Here is an 18,242-nt window from a genome sequence, read left to right as displayed (position 1 = left end):
GTCGAGAGCAATGAGGTCACCCCTCTTTTTCTCCAAACTATACAAGTCCAAAGTCCTCGGCCACTCTTCATAGGACATTCTATCCAGCCTTTTCACCAGCTTTGTTACCCACTGGGGCAGGGTGTTTGCAGCCAGACACACTGGTTGAGGAAAGGAATCAGACTTTGTAGCTCAGGATTGCAATAGACAAACAAGATCTTGAGACGAGACAAAGAGGTTGTATTTGGTTTCTTGAAGCTAAGAACACATGAGAGACCTCTTACCCATCTCTGACATTCTTGATTTGTGAGATCCCAGCTACCATGAGTCTAGTTTTTCCTGGTGCTGCTGTGAATCAGTCTTAACTAGCTTAATCACAGTAGACAATATTAGTGGTTCCAAATTTAAACTGAGGGAAGAAAAAAGTAGTATGTTTTATGTGCACATATACATGCTAAGCTAGCCAGCATTGTCTGGCCTTTGTGTTCTCCTACTGTCCTTTCAAAATTGAACAAAATATTTGAACATGTTGTTTTGTAATATATCGCCAGGCAATATGATATTTCCCACTTTTGCCACACTTTTTGCCTTGTTCATAACAGTGTCGCGTGCTTTTCTTTGGGCAAGCTGATGAGAGAAGAAGGAAGGCTAATGCTTTCCATAAGCAAATTTTGACTCACTTTTACAATTGGATTTAATTTCTGCAGTCATGTATCCCAGCTGTTGGCCTCCGTTGAATGTCAGTGCTCCCACAGCAGAAGAGGTTGAGCAAGATACATGAAAAGTTTCTGAGGCTGGGATAACAGCCAGCTGTGGTAACGTCAGCCTAAATAGCCAACAATTTACATTGATTGGCTAGGTTGTGAACTGTGCTGGTTCTCAAGCTCAGTTGCTTGATGCACTTAGCTCCCACTCGGGTTCCCCACTGCAAGACAGCAAGCTGTAACAGGAAGAGGAGCAGAAAGGGTGAACAGCCAGAAACAGTAAGCTCTTCAGTGAGGCCTCCCATTCCCAAAGAATTAAGCCAGGGCATATCATTATCCTTTACAGCATCTTCAGGTTCCCCTGAATTCATTGTTCTGCTTCAAATGTAATTGTGTGATGACACAAGTGAGGAGAATTTGCAAAGTTACCTTCTATTAGCTGAGAAAGTAAATGACTGTATGACAACCCCCAGTGCAAAGGAAAATGGATAAATTTAAACTATCCTCAGTATAAATTAGTTCCTTAGCTTGTCAAGGTTTCAATTCACTACTAGATAGTTTTAGTGTTAAGTCTATTCGAAAGTTACTCAGTTTTAACAATCCAGTGTTATCCTCTCAAAGTTCTGATAGCAGAGGTAGTAGTTCTCTATCTGTTGATGCCTGGTTTTGGCTCTTGGCTGTCCAGGTTTGGCAATCCTGTCTGCTAAATGATGAATGCTTTTACTGGGATTTACCAGATTAAACCTGCAAGAGCAAATAAACACAAAGAAACAATCGAAACATTTATAAAGAATTGGCTGCATCTTTTTATTTGTTGCAGTCCTCTCCTCTTTCAGTCTATCCCTTCAAGAACTGTGCTGTGGTTGGAAATGGAGGCATTCTGAAAAATTCCAGCTGTGGAGCTGAAATCGATAGTTCTGACTTTGTGTTCAGGTAAGAGCTGCTTCGTCTTCCTGAAGTGTGTCCAACATTTTTAAAAACTTGGCAGGGTTGGAAGTGTGCCAATGCCAGTTTGTAGCAATGAGGAAGGATCTTGACAATTCTTTATTTCTGCCTCTTTAAGGATACTTCTGCTTTGTAGTTTTCAGAATGTTGCTTTCTAATTAAAGATCAGGCTGGATGGATACATGTATGATCAGTGATTGCAAAGACACCTTGCAGTCATGTGAAATGTGATTATCTGAGAACCTGACATTTCTGGTCATTTAACAACCTTTAGGAATTTAATGTCACATGTAAATCTCTGGTTTAACAAAGTGTTTATTTAGCTGTAGTTTGGCTCACTCATGTAGTTACTTAATTGCCCCGATATTTGTTTCATCTTCTGTTACTCATTTAAAAAATTAAGCATCTATTTAAGTAGCTTTTTTAATCTCCCTCTATAGACTGGGAGAAAACCACGTGCACTCCTAGTGTAATTTGGCCCACTCTGTCAGTATGTGACTCAGTGTTTGTAGTTCATGCAAAGAAACAGCAACAGAGGGAAGGTTCTTCTCTCAGTGATGTCCAATCACACAACATGCTAAATTTTGTTTCCTTTTCTTACTTTTTGCCTAATATTTAGACTTTTGAAAATCTAAAAAAAACCTCCAGTTAGACAACTGTTTTAATAAAAATGGGAAATCTGTGTACTAAGATGATAAACTAAGTGACTGAATTTAAAAAAATGCCGTCTTTACATATTAAAGAAATCACTGTTTCTATGATAGGACAAGTTATGCTGTTGTTAGAAGATGTAGTAGAAGACTTTCAGCAGAAAAGTATTGTTTAGGCAAGAGGGGCAATACTTCCTAGCAGCTAGCATAGGGCTTTCATAGACTGGCTCCTCCTGGGATTTTGACTGTGCTCCTGGTTTGTGATACAATTTATGAAAATGAGCTCTCTCTGCCCTATTTTAACCATCTGTACAGTAGATTAAATATTTTTACTAGAAGTGCTGTAAGCCTTAGTTAATATTTGTAAAGTGCTTAGACATCCCTGGGAGCTGATGTGGAAGTGCCATTGTACAAGAGAGGAATTTGCAAAGAATAACTCTAAAGCATTTCTGGCGCACATCTGTTTAAGCAAATGTTTCTCAATTTCAGGTGTAACCTCCCTCCAACCGCAGGAAACATTAGCAAAGATGTTGGCAATAAAACAAACCTTGTGACTGTTAATCCGAGTATCATAGCCCAGAAGTGAGTACTGCTGCAAATCTGTTTCTGCGCGATGGTGTATAATTATTTGATATGATTTAGATTTTCATGGAAATCCATTGGGATACCAGCATAGAGAGCAGTGCATGTAAATACCTCATTAAGACTTCGTTTCCATGTAAAATATGTACTAGCCTAAATGGAAATCTTCTAAACCTGGCCTTTTTTGTAGCATAAAGGAATCAGCAATACCTAGGTTAGCAAGAGCCTTGGCTGATATTAGTTAGCAATTTATGGCTGAGTAAAATTGGTGATTGTAAGCCCAAGCCTCTTCTTTTTCCGCCCATGACCCTCATGACCCCAAGCATTTAGAAAGGAATTGTAATCATAAATCAGGAAAGCCTGGAAATGCGTGTCCAACTCTATCAGCAGGTCTGTGAGCACATGTTCTTAGGTAATGAGCTTAGAGGCTGTTCTGATGAGGGCTGTTTCCTGAGAGGCCCAGTTTCTGTAATCCATTTTTTCAATCCCTATGAAAGCTGCTTGCTCACACACTTTTTTCTCAGCAGAGGTGGTTTTTTTTTCGCCTTCTTGATGAAAAGAAAATCTAATAAGGCCAGCCTGACTAATCTGACATCTTCAGCAGGCTGGAACTGCAGCTTATCTATGAAAAGGACTGCTGTGCCATGTTATTTACTGCTTGCTAATCTTACTGTATCTTATTGTCTGTCATAACTGTATTGTCAAAAAGACAACATCAGGCAAAGCTTTTTTTTTTTCTCCTTGAAAGGAAGAAGGAAAAAGTACAGTGAGTACATAGAAATTACTAACAGGCATTTTTCATTGATTCAGGGATAGAACTTCATTTTTTGCAATGAGTACTGACTACGTTAATGCTTACCCAACCCTTTTGACTTTAATGGAGAGGAATTATTGCTTCTCCAAAAATAGATTTAGCTTGTTGATGCTAGTGGGGCTGCACAAGAATATGAGGAAGGGAAAGTGTCCAATGACTCAGCATCCTTGGTGACTACTGCCCTGATCCACAATTTTTCTGAGCTTAATCAAAGTGTTCTGCCACAGCTGCACTCATTTTTTAGCCAAATCAAGTCACACTAGGGTTAAAAGGAGTTACACTGAAGGAAATAGGAGATAAACCTGTGGGAGGATTAACTGAGATTATAAGAGGATTTTATGATTTTTAAAAAGTATTTATTTAAATATTCAGAGAAATCTGTAAATGCTTTTGAAGAAGAAGCAGGAAGCAACTTGGTACCATTTGAAAGAACTAAGTTCGTTTCCTCTCTCAGAAGACCTATTGGGACATTATTCCCTGTAATTTCAAACTCTGTGTTTGCATACTGGCTTAGTCTGATGTTATTGTTAAGGTTAATCAGCTTTTGAACTGTGTCTGTCAGGGTGTACAATGTAGGTGTCCTAATGGAACTGGGCTACACTTCTCCTTACAGTGGCAGAGCTGCAAAGGAGATTGAGACAAAGTTGAGTTGTCCAGGTTTCTAGCTAAGGAAGAAGAGAGATTTGATTTCTGTCCTGGAGGCTCAACACTTTACACTGAGTAAAAGCAGAGACAATTCCTGGAGGCCAGAAATTCACCCTTCAGCTGCTTTTCCTAGACACAGGCTCAGGCATTTCTTGCTTATTTTGGCTGCACGGCTCTTGCATGCGCCGAGGTTCAGGGTCAACAGGAGGACCTGAGTCTCTCTCATTCATTTTGTTTGAGAGTCTGGTGGTAATGGCACTTTTCTGGGAAGCAGAAGCTGTAAGTTTCAACCCCTTCAGGTTGAGAAGAGGTGTATCACTCCTTGCACTAATTTAGTTGTGCAAGAGGTAACTCTTGTGTGAGTGGTTTGAATAGAAGTGGCAGTGCCTGCTGTCCTCCAACTTGAAGTGCTGCATGAAAAGAGGGTTTGAACCCACTCAAGCTGTGAAGAGAAATGAAACCAATTTTTCCAGCTTCTGCTGGAGCCATTTGTGAAAAGTGGACTCTGGTAGCCTTTGAAAGGTGAAAATACACTGCTCAAATAGACAACTACCTGGGAAAGAGGACTCTGTGCTTTGAGTCCCGAAGGGGGTGGAAGCTCCATATGTTTAGGTGATTCAGAAAGTCAGATCTGTAGAGGACGTGAGTTGAGTGACCCCCTTGCTTGTATCACGTCTCGGATAACTTGGGAGTTTCACTAGTACATTTGGGAGCACAGAATTCTCCAGGGGCGAGAACTAAGTCTCTTTGCCCTTTTTTGGGGACTGAAAGCATCTGAGAATAAATTCTCATCATTTGTGAAGTTAGAGCTCTAAGTCTTTATAGATCTCCATGTGTTGCTTTTGTAGTTGAAGGACATAAACAGGGATGCCTATATTTTTAGGTATTTAAAAGTATATCAAATGCAGCTAAAACCCTGCAAAACTTGAGCACACACTAATCTTTAACACTCTAAGACTGCTCATGCATCCTTGGATTTCCACACAGGGCAGACAGAGATTTTGAAGAGAGATTCTTGTATACCTATTGATGTAAGAAACACATTCCACAAACACATACCGTACATATTGTAGTGCATGTATTTTTAAACAGAGGAAGTATGAACACAATATTTCTTTGCATTCTTCTTAATTTCTTGAATTGATCAATTCTGTAAATAGGTCCTTCAGTATCTCCTGTGTTGCCAGTTCAATCCTATTTAGTGTGTTCTTGTTAGACAACAGTCAGATTTTCATAGCTGCACATATGACAACTTATAATAGGGTGATAAGAATTTGCAGTGTAGACGGTCTGAACTGGTGCAGCAGAGTTCATAACACATCTTTGCAAATGCAGTTGGGCTGTTTTGGATGTTTGTGTCAATACTACATTCCATTCCTAAAATGTTGTGCTTTGCAGATACAACAAGCTCAATGAAAAGAAGACACAATTTCTGGAAAACATTGCGGTCTATGGAGATGCTTTTCTTTTACTGCCAGCATTTTCCTTCAGAAGCAACACGGCCACTTCTTTTAAAGTATACCACACTCTGAAAGAGTTCAAAGCAACGCAAAGTGCAATATTTTTTCACCCCACTTATCTGAAAAGTCTTGCCCAGTTCTGGAGAACTAAGGGTGTGAAAGCCTACCGGTTGTCATCTGGTTTTATGATCACTAGTGCTGCTCTTGAGCTGTGTGAGAATGTGAAGCTCTATGGCTTCTGGCCTTTCTCAAAATCCACAGAGAAGATGCCAATCAGCCACCACTATTATGACAACCAGCTGCCTAAACCAGGTTTCCATGCAATGCCCAAAGAATACAACCAGATCCTTCAGCTTCATGGCAAAGGCATTTTGAAGTTGCAGTTTGGTAAATGTGAATCAGACTAAAAAGGTAGGTCCCATTCTTACCACATAAAATGTCTTTATTTCACTAATGTGCCAAGGGAAAACTTGATTTACAAAGTATGAGTCTTTTCTTCCTTAGAGAGATGTTTCTACCTTGCACTCAGTGAAAATTGTATTCCTAAATAAGTGAAAGATTGTATCTTTCTGAATAAATATGTATCACAGAGTTGAGAAATATTTTCTAATTGTGAATATTAGAGAGGGAGCATAGCTGAGTACAGATTACCCACATAAATCATAGTCAGCTGTGTCTCCTTATCTCGGATACATGTCTCTGCCAACCTATGTTTGGCTTGCTATCAGTTCCCAGGAGCCAGCCTCCTTTGAGAATTGCTTTATTAAAGGCATTCACACATTGTGATCTCCAAAAGGAGACGCCTAATCCTGGCACAGCCTTTCCAGATATATACAGAGAGCAGAGTAAGGATGAGGATTGTTCCAGGAAGGGGAAGCATGCATCTATGGCCTCGTTCCCTCTTGTTAGGTACAGATCAGAGCAGTGTGCGCTCACGGCCCGGGGCTGCGGAGCAGTTTGTGGACGGCAGTGAGGGAGCTGCCATACACTACAGCAGATCTTGCTGAGCATTTTACCTTGAGGCAGCTCAGAATCTGGGAGTTACAAATATAGGATGAAGTATCGTTCCCTTTCCTCTGGTCTTTCTGTCCCAACCCCTTGGAACTCTACCTTCTGTGTATTGCCTCAGAGACATACAGCACAGTCTGGCCTCTGACCTTGAGCCAATTTACTGTGTACACACTAGAGATGACTCTGAAAAGATTTGTCTGCATGTTTTGCATCTTGATTTTCCCTTTTGACAAAATAAGACCAATTTGCGTGTGTACTTTTTCATCTTTTAAGCTAACTCAGAAATTCCTGAACTCACAATACTGTTGTCAAAGTCTCCTTCACAGAACTCTATTTTTCCAGGGGGTTCAAGTTAATATAATAGTAAGTGAAGTGTACAGTAGAACTGCCATTGTATACAATATGCTTTAATTGGACGGATGTAATCTCATGACAGTATTACTCAAGTTAAATAAAATAAAATAGCATCATCTTGTTCCAGCCAGAAATCTTAAGCTTAAAAGCTCAGGGTGCTTTTCTTCTGGCTAGGTTCTGAAATGTATTTGAGAATATCCTTTGTTGGTGTTTAGAAAATGTGTTGTCAGAGATACATTCACACTTAGTTTATCATCAGAGAATGCTAAGTTTTAAAATAACAGATTGCTAGTACCGGGAAGGCACAATTTTATTCAGTTTCAAGGAGTTTTTCAAGAAATAGAAAAATAAGTGGCTTTCTGATTATTAGAATAATATAAAACCTGTAAGAAAGAACCTAGAATCCACCTAGTGAATCCATTCTCCTAGTCCATGGCAGGAGATTACCTAGGAGGCATTGAATTGTATATATATGCAGTTTCATGTGGCTAAGGTATGCTTTTTTTGGTTGTAAAAGATTGCAGAATATTGGAAAGGTTAAGAAATACATAATGTATTTTTTCTTAGTGGCTAAGCTGTTGATATCCAGCAGTTTTCATCGTATTTGTTATTCCTATAATATAAATCATTGGAGACAGACTGTGTAATTTTAATTGTAGTAACTACACCAGCTAAGAAAATTAAAGGCAGCTCTTTAGAAATCTTTACTCTAGAGAGAAGCAGATAGAAGCCACAAAAATGTTTAAGTATCTGTATGTGTTAATTAAATGCTGTCCATGCTTGACAGACTGAAAATCACTTGTGGCCAAATTTGCCAAATAAGCTGTAAAGAAAAAAAAACACAAGAACAATAAGTTGTGCTGCCCTAATTTACACTTATATTTACAAGGAGAAAACCAAAGAAATTAAATGCTTTCAGTATGAGCTACCATTCTGCTAGTATTATCAACTATTAGAGATAATTGAAATTCTGTAATGAGTATTTTTCACTGAAGATGACCTTTTCTAAAAATTGAACAATCTCCTTTCTCTTTTCAATTTCCATTTTATGTTCTTCTCCATGCTCTGTGTTCTTCCCTCTTAGTGGGTAGCTGAAGGTTCCTTACACCAGTGGGTGCCCACAGAAGGCTCAGGCAGAACCTCCCACACACTTTACTGGGATGCAGAAGTGTGCTGCTGTAAATAAGTGAAGGAAGCTTCTCTGCTGCGAACACTTATAGGGAGAGTATAACTGCATCCTAATAAATAATTTTTGGCAATATTGCTCCTAAACACCATCCTTGACATTGGAAAGGTGAATTTTCCTTATTGGATAGAGAGAATTGTCAGATGTGAGAGACCTATAGAGTCCCACAATGTGGGAAATTCTGCCTTAATATCCTCTCCTGTACCTTTATGATTATGTTCAACAGACATGTACAGGCTGTCACTAAAGTAGGTGTCCACCTATCACAGGGGGTCAAATGGAAAATGCAGCAACAGCAAAATCTTGAAATATAATTAAAATAATTATCTTTATTATTTTGTATTAGATTACCAAATAATTTTTGCTATATGGCCCTGCAGCTGGAGGAAGTCTTGTTTGTTCATTGGTTTAACCTGATAAGCCTGAAGGGCATGTCATTAGCTTCAAGTAAACACAGGTTCAAGGAGCGGAAATGACCTGATTCATATTTAAAAATAGAAAAAAAACCCTGAAAATCTGATTAGAAAAATTGTCAGATGATAAATTAATCAGACTGGCATAAATTTGATTGCCCAGAAGCCTGGCTAAAATGCAAATTTTGTCTGTCCGAGAATCCATCCGGTTTTCTCTTTGCTAGGAAAAGACAGCAGGGAAGATGAGTATGTGTTTCTTTGACATACAGAACAGCAACATTAAGCAGCTGCTCAGAGGAGTCAGTCATCACAAAAAAAAAACACGGAAAGGAAGAATGAAACTGAGACTCTGAGCCTGGGGAAGTCAATAGTGTTCAATTTGTCTGAGCAGAAGGACTGAGGGAGGAGGGCTTGAGCAGAGGTGTGCGGGTGATTAGGAAGTAAGAATTGCTGAACCTTCCACTGTGTAAGTGTATCTTACCTGGAAAGTAAAAAGTAGGTATGGGTTTTTTAACTCCAGCCAAACGATTACATGCAATCTATTTCTGATGGAGAGCAGCAGTGACTCCCTCCACTCAAGGTGGAGCTGCCAGAGCAGCATCCTGTAAAGCAGGGGGATGCCTGCTTACTTGCTCAGGAACTGACATGAAAAAGAATAATTTTGTTCCAAACTCTGTCCTCATGTGATGTTTTTTTTAATCTTGAAATTTGCTGCAACCAAGTAAGTGATAAATACTGTTACACATAACCTATTTATAACAGTAGAATGCCAACATGAGCTTAAATTCTGTTGAAATTCTTTTATGCTTGTGGTGTCCTGGTGTAGCTAGAGAAATAGGAGCTACCCCACAGTTCACTTTTAATTACCTTGAGAAAAATTATACCACATTTTAAAATAAGGATGCCTCTGGATTCCTGTCAGACAGCCAAATTTCAGACTATCCTTGACTTGGGCAAATATTATCCGATGTGAAATTATTAGATACTGAAAGAAAGGTTTTCTGCCTTAGAATCCCTGCAGTACAGCTTTTAAGCACAGACTTCGCTCATGCATTCAGTGAACAAAATTTACGTGTTAAGAATAATGTCAGTAATTAAACAAGTGGAGATAAATTGCTTCTGATTTAGTTAAAACCTACCAGAATAGAAAAGTATAGATTAAATCAAATTAGAATTTATGTTAGATTTCAATTCAAATGAAGAAGTATTTACATATCTAGAAGAATTCTGGTTTGGTTTTCCACAGCAAGAACTATCCTGTTGAAGAAACAGAATAATTGCAATCTCTAGCTATTTCAAAATATGGGTAGATAATATAATTTAGAACATATCCATATTCAGATTGGCAGTGGATGTGTCCCCATGAAGATACTGGCTAGACCTCGGTTAGCTTAAGAAGCCTGAAGAGCGTGGAGCAGGTGGGGTAAATGTGAGCGGTTCTGGGGGTATTCAAATGAAGGAGTCCTCCTTTAGAAAGAGCAGATGCTTGAGTTACACCAGGCACGAGCATTCCAGCTTAACCAGGAGGATTCTGAGAGCCTGTGATTCTGTATGATATCACAGACTCACAGTCTGAAATACAGATGAAAAGCAGATGCAGAAGGTGCAATGCATACACAGAAGACTAAACTATTGGCTTCTTTCAAATATAAAAAGTGGATTTTCTACTATATAAGAAATACCATTAACATATTTTATTGTTTTAATTCCAGAGTGATGATCCTAAGGAGACAAACTCAGCAGTTCGGTGTTGGATTTGATCTGATGTGATTTTGTGAGCATTAAACTGCATTATTACAATAGAGAAATATTTTACACTTGGGGAGAAAACAAAGTGGATTTTTCACACAGTGACTGCTACATTTACAAATTTTGAGTGATCATTTTTTAAAATAATGAAGTAACAATTATTTGAAAAATTCTGAAACTCCTTACTCTTGGTTTAATGGTAGAAAAGCACAATCTCAGGATGGTGGCAATATGTGACATTCATCATATTTTGCTTCTTAGAGGATCACTAAAATATTTTGACATAAGATCTCTGGTTTTGTTGATATCACATAATATAGGCAATAGTTTCTGTATGGTGGCTGCATGAGTGAACATTTTCAGTTAAAAACTTCATCCTGCAAATACTGGCATTTGTCTACATGAGAAAAGTGATGAGAAGAGCTGCAGAGGAGTAATTAATTCAGAACCATGTCATTCTTCGTTTGTCCCAGGGTGCACAGATGAGAAAATCCCTGAGGTTAGAGGTAGTTAAGTGGTTTATGGGCTTTCATTTTTTGTGCAATAGATGATGCTGTGGATTTAATGGTATCACTCATATGAGTAATGTTAATTCTGAGAACAAGTGTATGAAGGACCAGAGCTGTATAATTATTTATAAACCACTTTACTTGCTTGTTTTCCTGTCTAGAGTCCAGTTTAGCTCCAAATGAGGACAGTGAACCTGGTTCCACACTACAGTCCCCAGAGTCCTGGTAGGGCATGACTTTGCACACATTCTTGCCATTCCAGCTCTGTCTTGGCTGATACATGAGACAGAATTTCCATTAGAAAGATGATGGGTACCAAGCCTATAATTCACTTTCTTTTCATGTATTATAGCTTGTATCCATATGTGACTATGATAATGAAACTGCACTAGGCATTATTAGAAGAATGTTCCTCTTACCATCAACCCCCAGCTCTTCAACACCAGGACGTATGAGAAAAGTGACTACCTTCACTTAATTTATAACCTGTGCAGTTCTTTAAGTTTTCCATGCAGTCCGAGAATACATGTGGAGCAACATCCTCCAACAAGAGAAAGTGAAATATCAGCCCAGTGGAAAGAATCACCTTATCATTTACAAGAACTATGTCACACCATGACAAGCAGTTGTACCCTAGCTTTTACTGTTTATATGCTTATATGTTCTACTGCAGAAAAAAAACCCCAACCGAGCAAGCAAACAAAATTTAAAAATTTTAATAATCAGATTCTGTTAAGAGTTTCGCTGACTTTTTTTTGAGAGTCCTTTGAATGGTCAGTTCAAAGATAGAGTGTCCTTCTTTTACAGTCAGATACTATCAGATATTTCATTTACTAAAACTCCTTTTGCTACTGCAGCATTAAACCCCAAATCAACTGATTTAAAGAGCATTCAGTATTCCACTCTTTGAGGATTACATCTGCAAAAAAAATTCCCACTCAAATGAATTGCACCTTATGAAATAAGGTTCAAAAAAACCTTTTAAATGTCTACCTCATAAGAGCATTACTGCATTGTAATATTTGAAAGCTTACCTTGCAGCAGTTTTATAATCACATAAACACTCCTGGAAGTATTAGAATCAATCATTGGGGTTACAGGTCTGTTGATTGAAACACATTCAGCATCTGGATCTATTTCCAGGATAATGATATCAGAATCCAGTACTACTCCTACCCAAACAGAAGTGTCCATAAATTCTGGATGCAAATATCAGCAGTAAAGTCCATTTTTGAAAATAAGGGGTTTTAAAAATTACATAGTGATTTGGGGCAATAACTGATGCCACTAATACACATGTGGACCTCTGAGTGTCAGTAGAGCCTTTAACAGAAACAAAGACAGCAGAATTGAGCTGAGTCCATCTGCATTACCAGGTGGTGACTGAAAGAGGGGAGCACAAGGGTTTGATTTACTCTGATCTGTTCCAGTTCCAGCACCAGAATCCACATTTTTTCTTGCCCAGCAGTGAGATTTTTGCCATTTTCTGGCCACAGGCATCTGCTGCTCATGTGTGGAAAACTGGCTGCTGCAAGAACCTGCATCCATGTTACAAGTGTTATCGATGATTGCCTACTGCAACATCCTAGTTACAGATCAAAGACAAATTTGCTCCCAAAAAGAGCATCTCCTCTGCTATAAATCACTCACATGGAGTGTTTTTAGTAGAAGCTGTGCAAAGTGATGTAGTTGTCCTTTGGGTGATGCAAACAGCTGAGGTTGAGGAGAACCTTGCTGCATTTCTTCCAGAGAGGCAAAGGCACACCTCTGTTCACATAAGGACTGTAACTTATTCCAGTCTAGTGTAGAGCAGTGAGGTGATCCTGGCTGTGTAGCAGTTACATGGTTTGCCTTGGGGAAAATTCATACATCTTTTAGAGGTTCTTGCATTGTATCCAGAACAACTGCAAATGTTCCATGTGTACATAGAGATAATGCAAGATCATTCATTGCTCAGACTAAATTCAATTAACTACTCAGCGTGAGTAAAGGGGCAAAACCTGGTTGTGTGAAGTAGAAGATGGGGAGAGGAGAAGATGAAATTTATTTTTAGCAAAGAAGCAACTTTTTTCAAAAGCACTTGTTCGTACCAGATTTCATTGTTTCAGTGAATAAATGTAAACAGTGTACCATGACACGCCATGAAGAGCTGAAGTTACTGTGCATCTGAACTATTTCTGTGCAGCTACACTATTTGAAACACACATGTATTAGTAACTGGAAAGGTCATCAGAATACATTTTAGGAGAGGTTTAGCCAAAAAGAGGAAACCTATTCTAGCCTTGATGAAAAGAGGTATTAACTGAAGGAGTGTGGTGTAGCACTCACAAATGAGAGCAAATAGAAATTTCTGTAGTATGGACAGCCACTGACTTTTTAGCGCTGTTTCCATGAAGTTTAAACTTGCCAGTGACCTGAAGACCTGATCTTCCCTGCTCTCAAGGCTCTCAGTGATTTGTGTGGAAGATGGGGCTGATAAGAAATGCGTGAAGGAATTGTTGATCTTTCCTACCCTTTCCTACAAATGCTCTTAACTCTCCATAGAATAAAAATACACTCTATTAGACTTTAGATTAAGAACCTCAGGCCTTGCTCCAGACATGAAGTTATTATGAGATGTTAGTTGCATCCCCTTCACTCTACAGGAGGGCAGACATTTTACTCAGCTTTATTATAACTACTGGTGCTGTGTGCTGGCCGGGTCGTGCTAATTCAGGCACAGGCTGGGCAAGTTAATAGTGGCATTTCTGCATCACAGGGTATAGTTAGAATGACCAAGACTTTCTGAAGTACATTCACTGTGGGAAATGATGTTTTCTTGGATAGCTGAATAAATTATTTCTCATTTATTTTACATCTGTGCCAGGTTAATAATAATAAATGGATTTTGTACCTGGCTGGGTATGTTTATGACACTTTTGTAAGACTGAGACAACATCAGTTTGGATTAAGGATTCTTGACCAAAGGTTAGGAAGGACCTTTCAGTTTCCTCTATTTCACATGAGGAATATTCATTTTTAGGGATTGTGAGCCTCCAGTGCTGTCACATGCTGTGGAATGAATATTGAGATTAAATAGCTTTCTAAAGATAGAAACACTGGCAATGTGCTAATATTTCCACTCTACCTTTGCAGAAGCTGACAGTGTCCTTGCACGACTGCATCACACCATCCTTTGATTAAAGCCCGCCTGGCTGCTTTTATTCCTTTTTCTCCTCTGAATCTCTAATGTTGCATCCTCTTTCAGGATCCAGTGCTGCCTTGAGTTGGTTATTTGTCTTTACCCTGTGGAGTGCTGTGCAGTCCTGTTTAGTGTCTGTTAGGGAGTTTGTGTGACTGTGAATCAAACACTGCTATGCTTGCAGCTTAGTAAAACATGCTCTAAGCGACCGGGTTTACACCTCAGGGAAGGCTGCTTGGTGTGATATTCACGTTGCCTAACTGGAGGTGCTAAAGTTGGAAAGCAAAGGAGCCGGTAAGACCATGCAGGTGAGATTGTAGGGACACAACAGGCACCATTTGTTATCCAGCAGCTGTTGGACAGACCCAGAGTCCCCTGAAAGCTTGACCAAGTCCAGAGGTAACATCTCTGAGGGTCTGCCTGGTCAGAAGGGAGAGATGGGCCCCTGCAGGGGGGATTGGCAGCACAGCAGCTCTTCTGGTGGGCCGGAGCCCATCTCACCCTGTGGTGCCAGAAGGTGCTTAAGGCACCTACACTATGGACTCTTGGTGCCTACACTGCTGATTATTGCTCACCCTTCTCTCTTTCCCATTACAGTCATTTTAACAAGCTGTTGACCACCGGCAGATTAAGAAATGATAAGCAGAAAAATTCTTAGTTCACTGATGGTAAACTTGCATAAACTTGCTTTCATGTTATTCAGCATGCCTCTGCTTTCAGTCTCTTCTAATCCCAGCATCTAAGACAGCATCTGCAGAGAACAGAGGTGAACAAGGCCTGGGCGGTTTGAGACCAGTTGCTCTCATTTTGATTCTCTTTCCTTTGTACAGTAGTGAGATGACTGACATACCAGCATGCTTGACAAAAGATGAAATTCTCTGTCTTGTGTGACTCAGAAAAAGAAACTAAATTATCTAGGTGACTTTGAACCTTCTGTGGCTCTCTAAATTACTGGCAAAATATTCCTATTGTTAGGTATTAGTTGATTTTATTCAGTGCAAGTACATGGATCAGTTAATTGATCTGGGTTAATTGATCATGTACAGCTTGAGCCTGCACAGACTCCGTGGTGTAGCTGCAGCCTAACAAGGCAATCGAGGTTTAGATCTATTTGACCTAGAGATCTTTTTTTGTTCTGTCAGTTGCTCTCCTGTGACAAATTTGTGGAGGGAGGTCCTGAATATCCATGCAGTATCTCCTCCAGGGACACTCAGGTCCACAAAACACACATCCACCTGTATGTGATCTGTAAGTCTGTGAGATCAAGCTCAAGGAATATTCTGTGGAGTGCTTTATTCTGAAACAGCCCTATCTCAAACAGCTGATAGCCACTTGTTGCGTACTTTGAATCAGTAGACTTCTTACATATGAGCCTTTTAGTTAAACATATCTTAGTTTAAAATATTCAAAGCTAGGTAATCCTTTATCTTGTGGTACTTCAGCAGCAGATCTCTTTAATCTCCAGGTCTGCTAGCCAACAACAGTGCCAAGGGGGCGTGTAGTTACTTTAGAAGGCCCAACTCTCTTTAATTCTGTCATTTTAGACAGGATCGTCATTCTCTGAGTTTCTGGACAGACAAATTTCAAATGCTGCTAATCTCTCAGGGGAAATCCTTAAGGCTTTTCACCTACAGCATACAACAAGTGGGCAGATTTATATTTATTAAGCTTTGTTCCAGATTTTCATAAAGTATTTAATTGGCTCAAAATTATCATTATGATCAAGTAGAGCAGAAACGCTCCGCAGCATGCCACTAAACAAAGGGACTATTGCTGTTATTTCGTGGTCTCCTTTCATAAGGGCACATTTCAGAATACCTTCCTATTCTGAGAACGCGGCGCACCAGAGGAATGACCGGGGTTACTGGGTTACAGCTACAGGGGTAGCAGCCCATCAGTGTGCTCTCAGTGTCGAGCAAATTCCAGTAGTACAGCGAGAGCTTAACATGATGGGAGAACATCAGCTTGAGTTTGCCATCGACCAAGGAGTAAGTGCAGTACTGTGATGTGGACAGAGCTCACATCACTCTGAGCAAGAGCAATAACTGCCCTTGGGTGGCAGGTGCTGGCAGATACTGTTTTACGATGAAAACAGTCTGGCTGTGAAACACAAGGAGTGGCATCTTCATGTTGCCATCAAAAGAACATTCAAAAGAACATTTGCTAAATCCTGATGTACCTTCAGCAATACATCAGTGTTTGTTGCCGCACCTGGTACTTCTGTGTCTTGTCTTTTTTTAATCCCTCTTTTCTCCAGTGAGGGAGAAAACTTACAATGCATGATGGAAGTATTTAATGATCCTATCATGGTTTCAAGGCAAGAGCCCATCAGAATGAATCATGCAAATAGTTGTGACAGGATAGTCTACTGTCAATATTGCTGAGTTTAAATTCCTCACTATTCACTTTCATCCCTGACAAGAGGAGATTCTTTACAGCAAGTCTGTAGGTCAACAACATGCTAGGCTTCTCAGCTCTTGGCTTGGCTGTGAGATGTCCCTAAAAACACCTCCTCCTTGGTGTATTTATTGTCAGTGTTTACAATACAAACCCATTCTTGTGACACTGAAGTGTAGCAGCTAACATTTCTGCATTTTTATATGCACTATTTATATAGTAGCTTTATATGTATTCTTTATGTTAATATTCTTGATATTCTTTTGTTTGAGTACCTAATTAAAATTATTTTAAACATTATTCTTTTTTAATGCCACCGGAGTAAAGTGTGTGGAAAGTTACATAATGTCACCTAAAAAACCAGTCATACAAGCCAAAATAATTTTAAGGGTATTTGACTGATTTCTGGAGGAGTTTTTTTGTTACTCATGTGGACACTTGCATCTTAGATTTACCTTTCTAAGATAGGCCTAAGAGGCAACCTCCACTTGTGATTTAGTTCAAGATCTGCAAGTGACAAAACAGGTGAATGGAGAGGTCCTACACAGGGCTGCTCCTCAGGGATGGCAAATGTGTGGCTTTTCTTTTCAGAGACTCATCCATGTGTCAAAATGTAATTTCTTGAAGTTACCATGATAGCTTTTGCCCAGAGGTTTCGTTGTCTCTTAAAATATGTATTGTTTGCATTCATTTGAGCTCCATTCTTTCCAATGCAATTGTCAAAGCAGAGCTTATTCCCCCATGGAGCTGGTATAATTGTGCTCCTCCACATGCACAAAGCTCTCTGCGAAGCTACTAGTGTAGGCTCTGCTACTGCTGTTCCAAAAAGGTTCCTCAAATTCTCTCAGTGCTGAATTTATTTATGTTTTCAGATGTGAACTTGGTATTGTCTGAGTAGAATGTGTGCAGCATAATATAGAAATGTCTCTGCGCAGGGTTTAGGAGGAGGCAGGAGCCCCTCAGCCGTGTGTGTGCTTTTATTACAGAAAAACAAGATGAAGTTGTATTGTTGAGTCATCTGTTACAGCTGATTTAATTTGTACTTTGTTTTCATGTTTTAAGTGCCTGCTGATTTTTTTGTGAAGGAGGCAATGGTTTCACTGTTACAAGGCATACTTAGAATTCTGTACTTGTTACCTGTTCTGTAATAGAATATTTTTGCAATTTATGTTTGGAAATAAAGACTTATTAGGCATAATTGTGGTGGGTTTTTTTTCTTTTGTGAATTTCTGAGACTAAACAATCAAAAATATGTCTCCTGAGGCCAGCAGCATAGGAAATGCATTAGTCTGAATCCTCTGGAACAGTATCGGCAACTGACAGTAGAAATGCGGACAGTTCCTTAAGATTGTGCAAGGAAGAAAGCAAGCTTTGCTTAAAAGCAGGTATAGGGGGTTGGGGCACTGGTGCATGTGTAAACATCTCTTGCTTAAATGGTACCTTCAAGTGGTTTCAGTCTTTTGTGTTCTTGAATGGCAACACAATTAACCATCTTCTTTTGCTACTTCTAATGACTTGAAATACTTTTCAAAAATTATTTATTGAAGAAATGTCAAACAAGGAAAGGAACCAAACAAGAAAACACAATTGTTACCATCTTCCTCTGAAAATAGCTCTTAAATTTGAAAACTATCTCTAAGAATAACAAAATGCTTCAAAAACA

General features: G+C 39.3%; 1 protein-coding gene across 3 annotated transcripts in view; it reads left to right on the top strand.

Moving 5' to 3' along the window:
• The window catches only part of ST8SIA6 (ST8 alpha-N-acetyl-neuraminide alpha-2,8-sialyltransferase 6), a 54,882-nt gene that overhangs the window by 28,518 nt on the left and 8,122 nt on the right, over positions 1 to 18,242 (top strand). For 2 of the 3 annotated variants that reach the window (XM_039548935.1, XM_039548934.1), the window contains 4 exons: positions 1,504 to 1,616; positions 2,768 to 2,860; positions 5,718 to 6,190; positions 10,456 to 17,777. In XM_039548935.1, the coding sequence (XP_039404869.1) occupies positions 1,504 to 1,616; positions 2,768 to 2,860; positions 5,718 to 6,186 (675 nt within the window). In that variant the 3' untranslated portion in view covers positions 6,187 to 6,190; positions 10,456 to 17,777. Of the gene's footprint in view, positions 1 to 1,503; positions 1,617 to 2,767; positions 2,861 to 5,717; positions 6,191 to 10,455; positions 17,778 to 18,242 lie in introns of those variants that run through there. The other variant, XM_039548933.1, reaches the window with a different exon arrangement.

The sequence above is a fragment of the Corvus cornix genome, chromosome 2 (genome assembly GCF_000738735.6).
Source record: "Corvus cornix cornix isolate S_Up_H32 chromosome 2, ASM73873v5, whole genome shotgun sequence".
NCBI lineage: Eukaryota > Metazoa > Chordata > Aves > Passeriformes > Corvidae > Corvus > Corvus cornix.
Note: the sequence above shows the minus strand (reverse complement) of the source record. Positions and strands in the feature narration are given on the sequence as shown.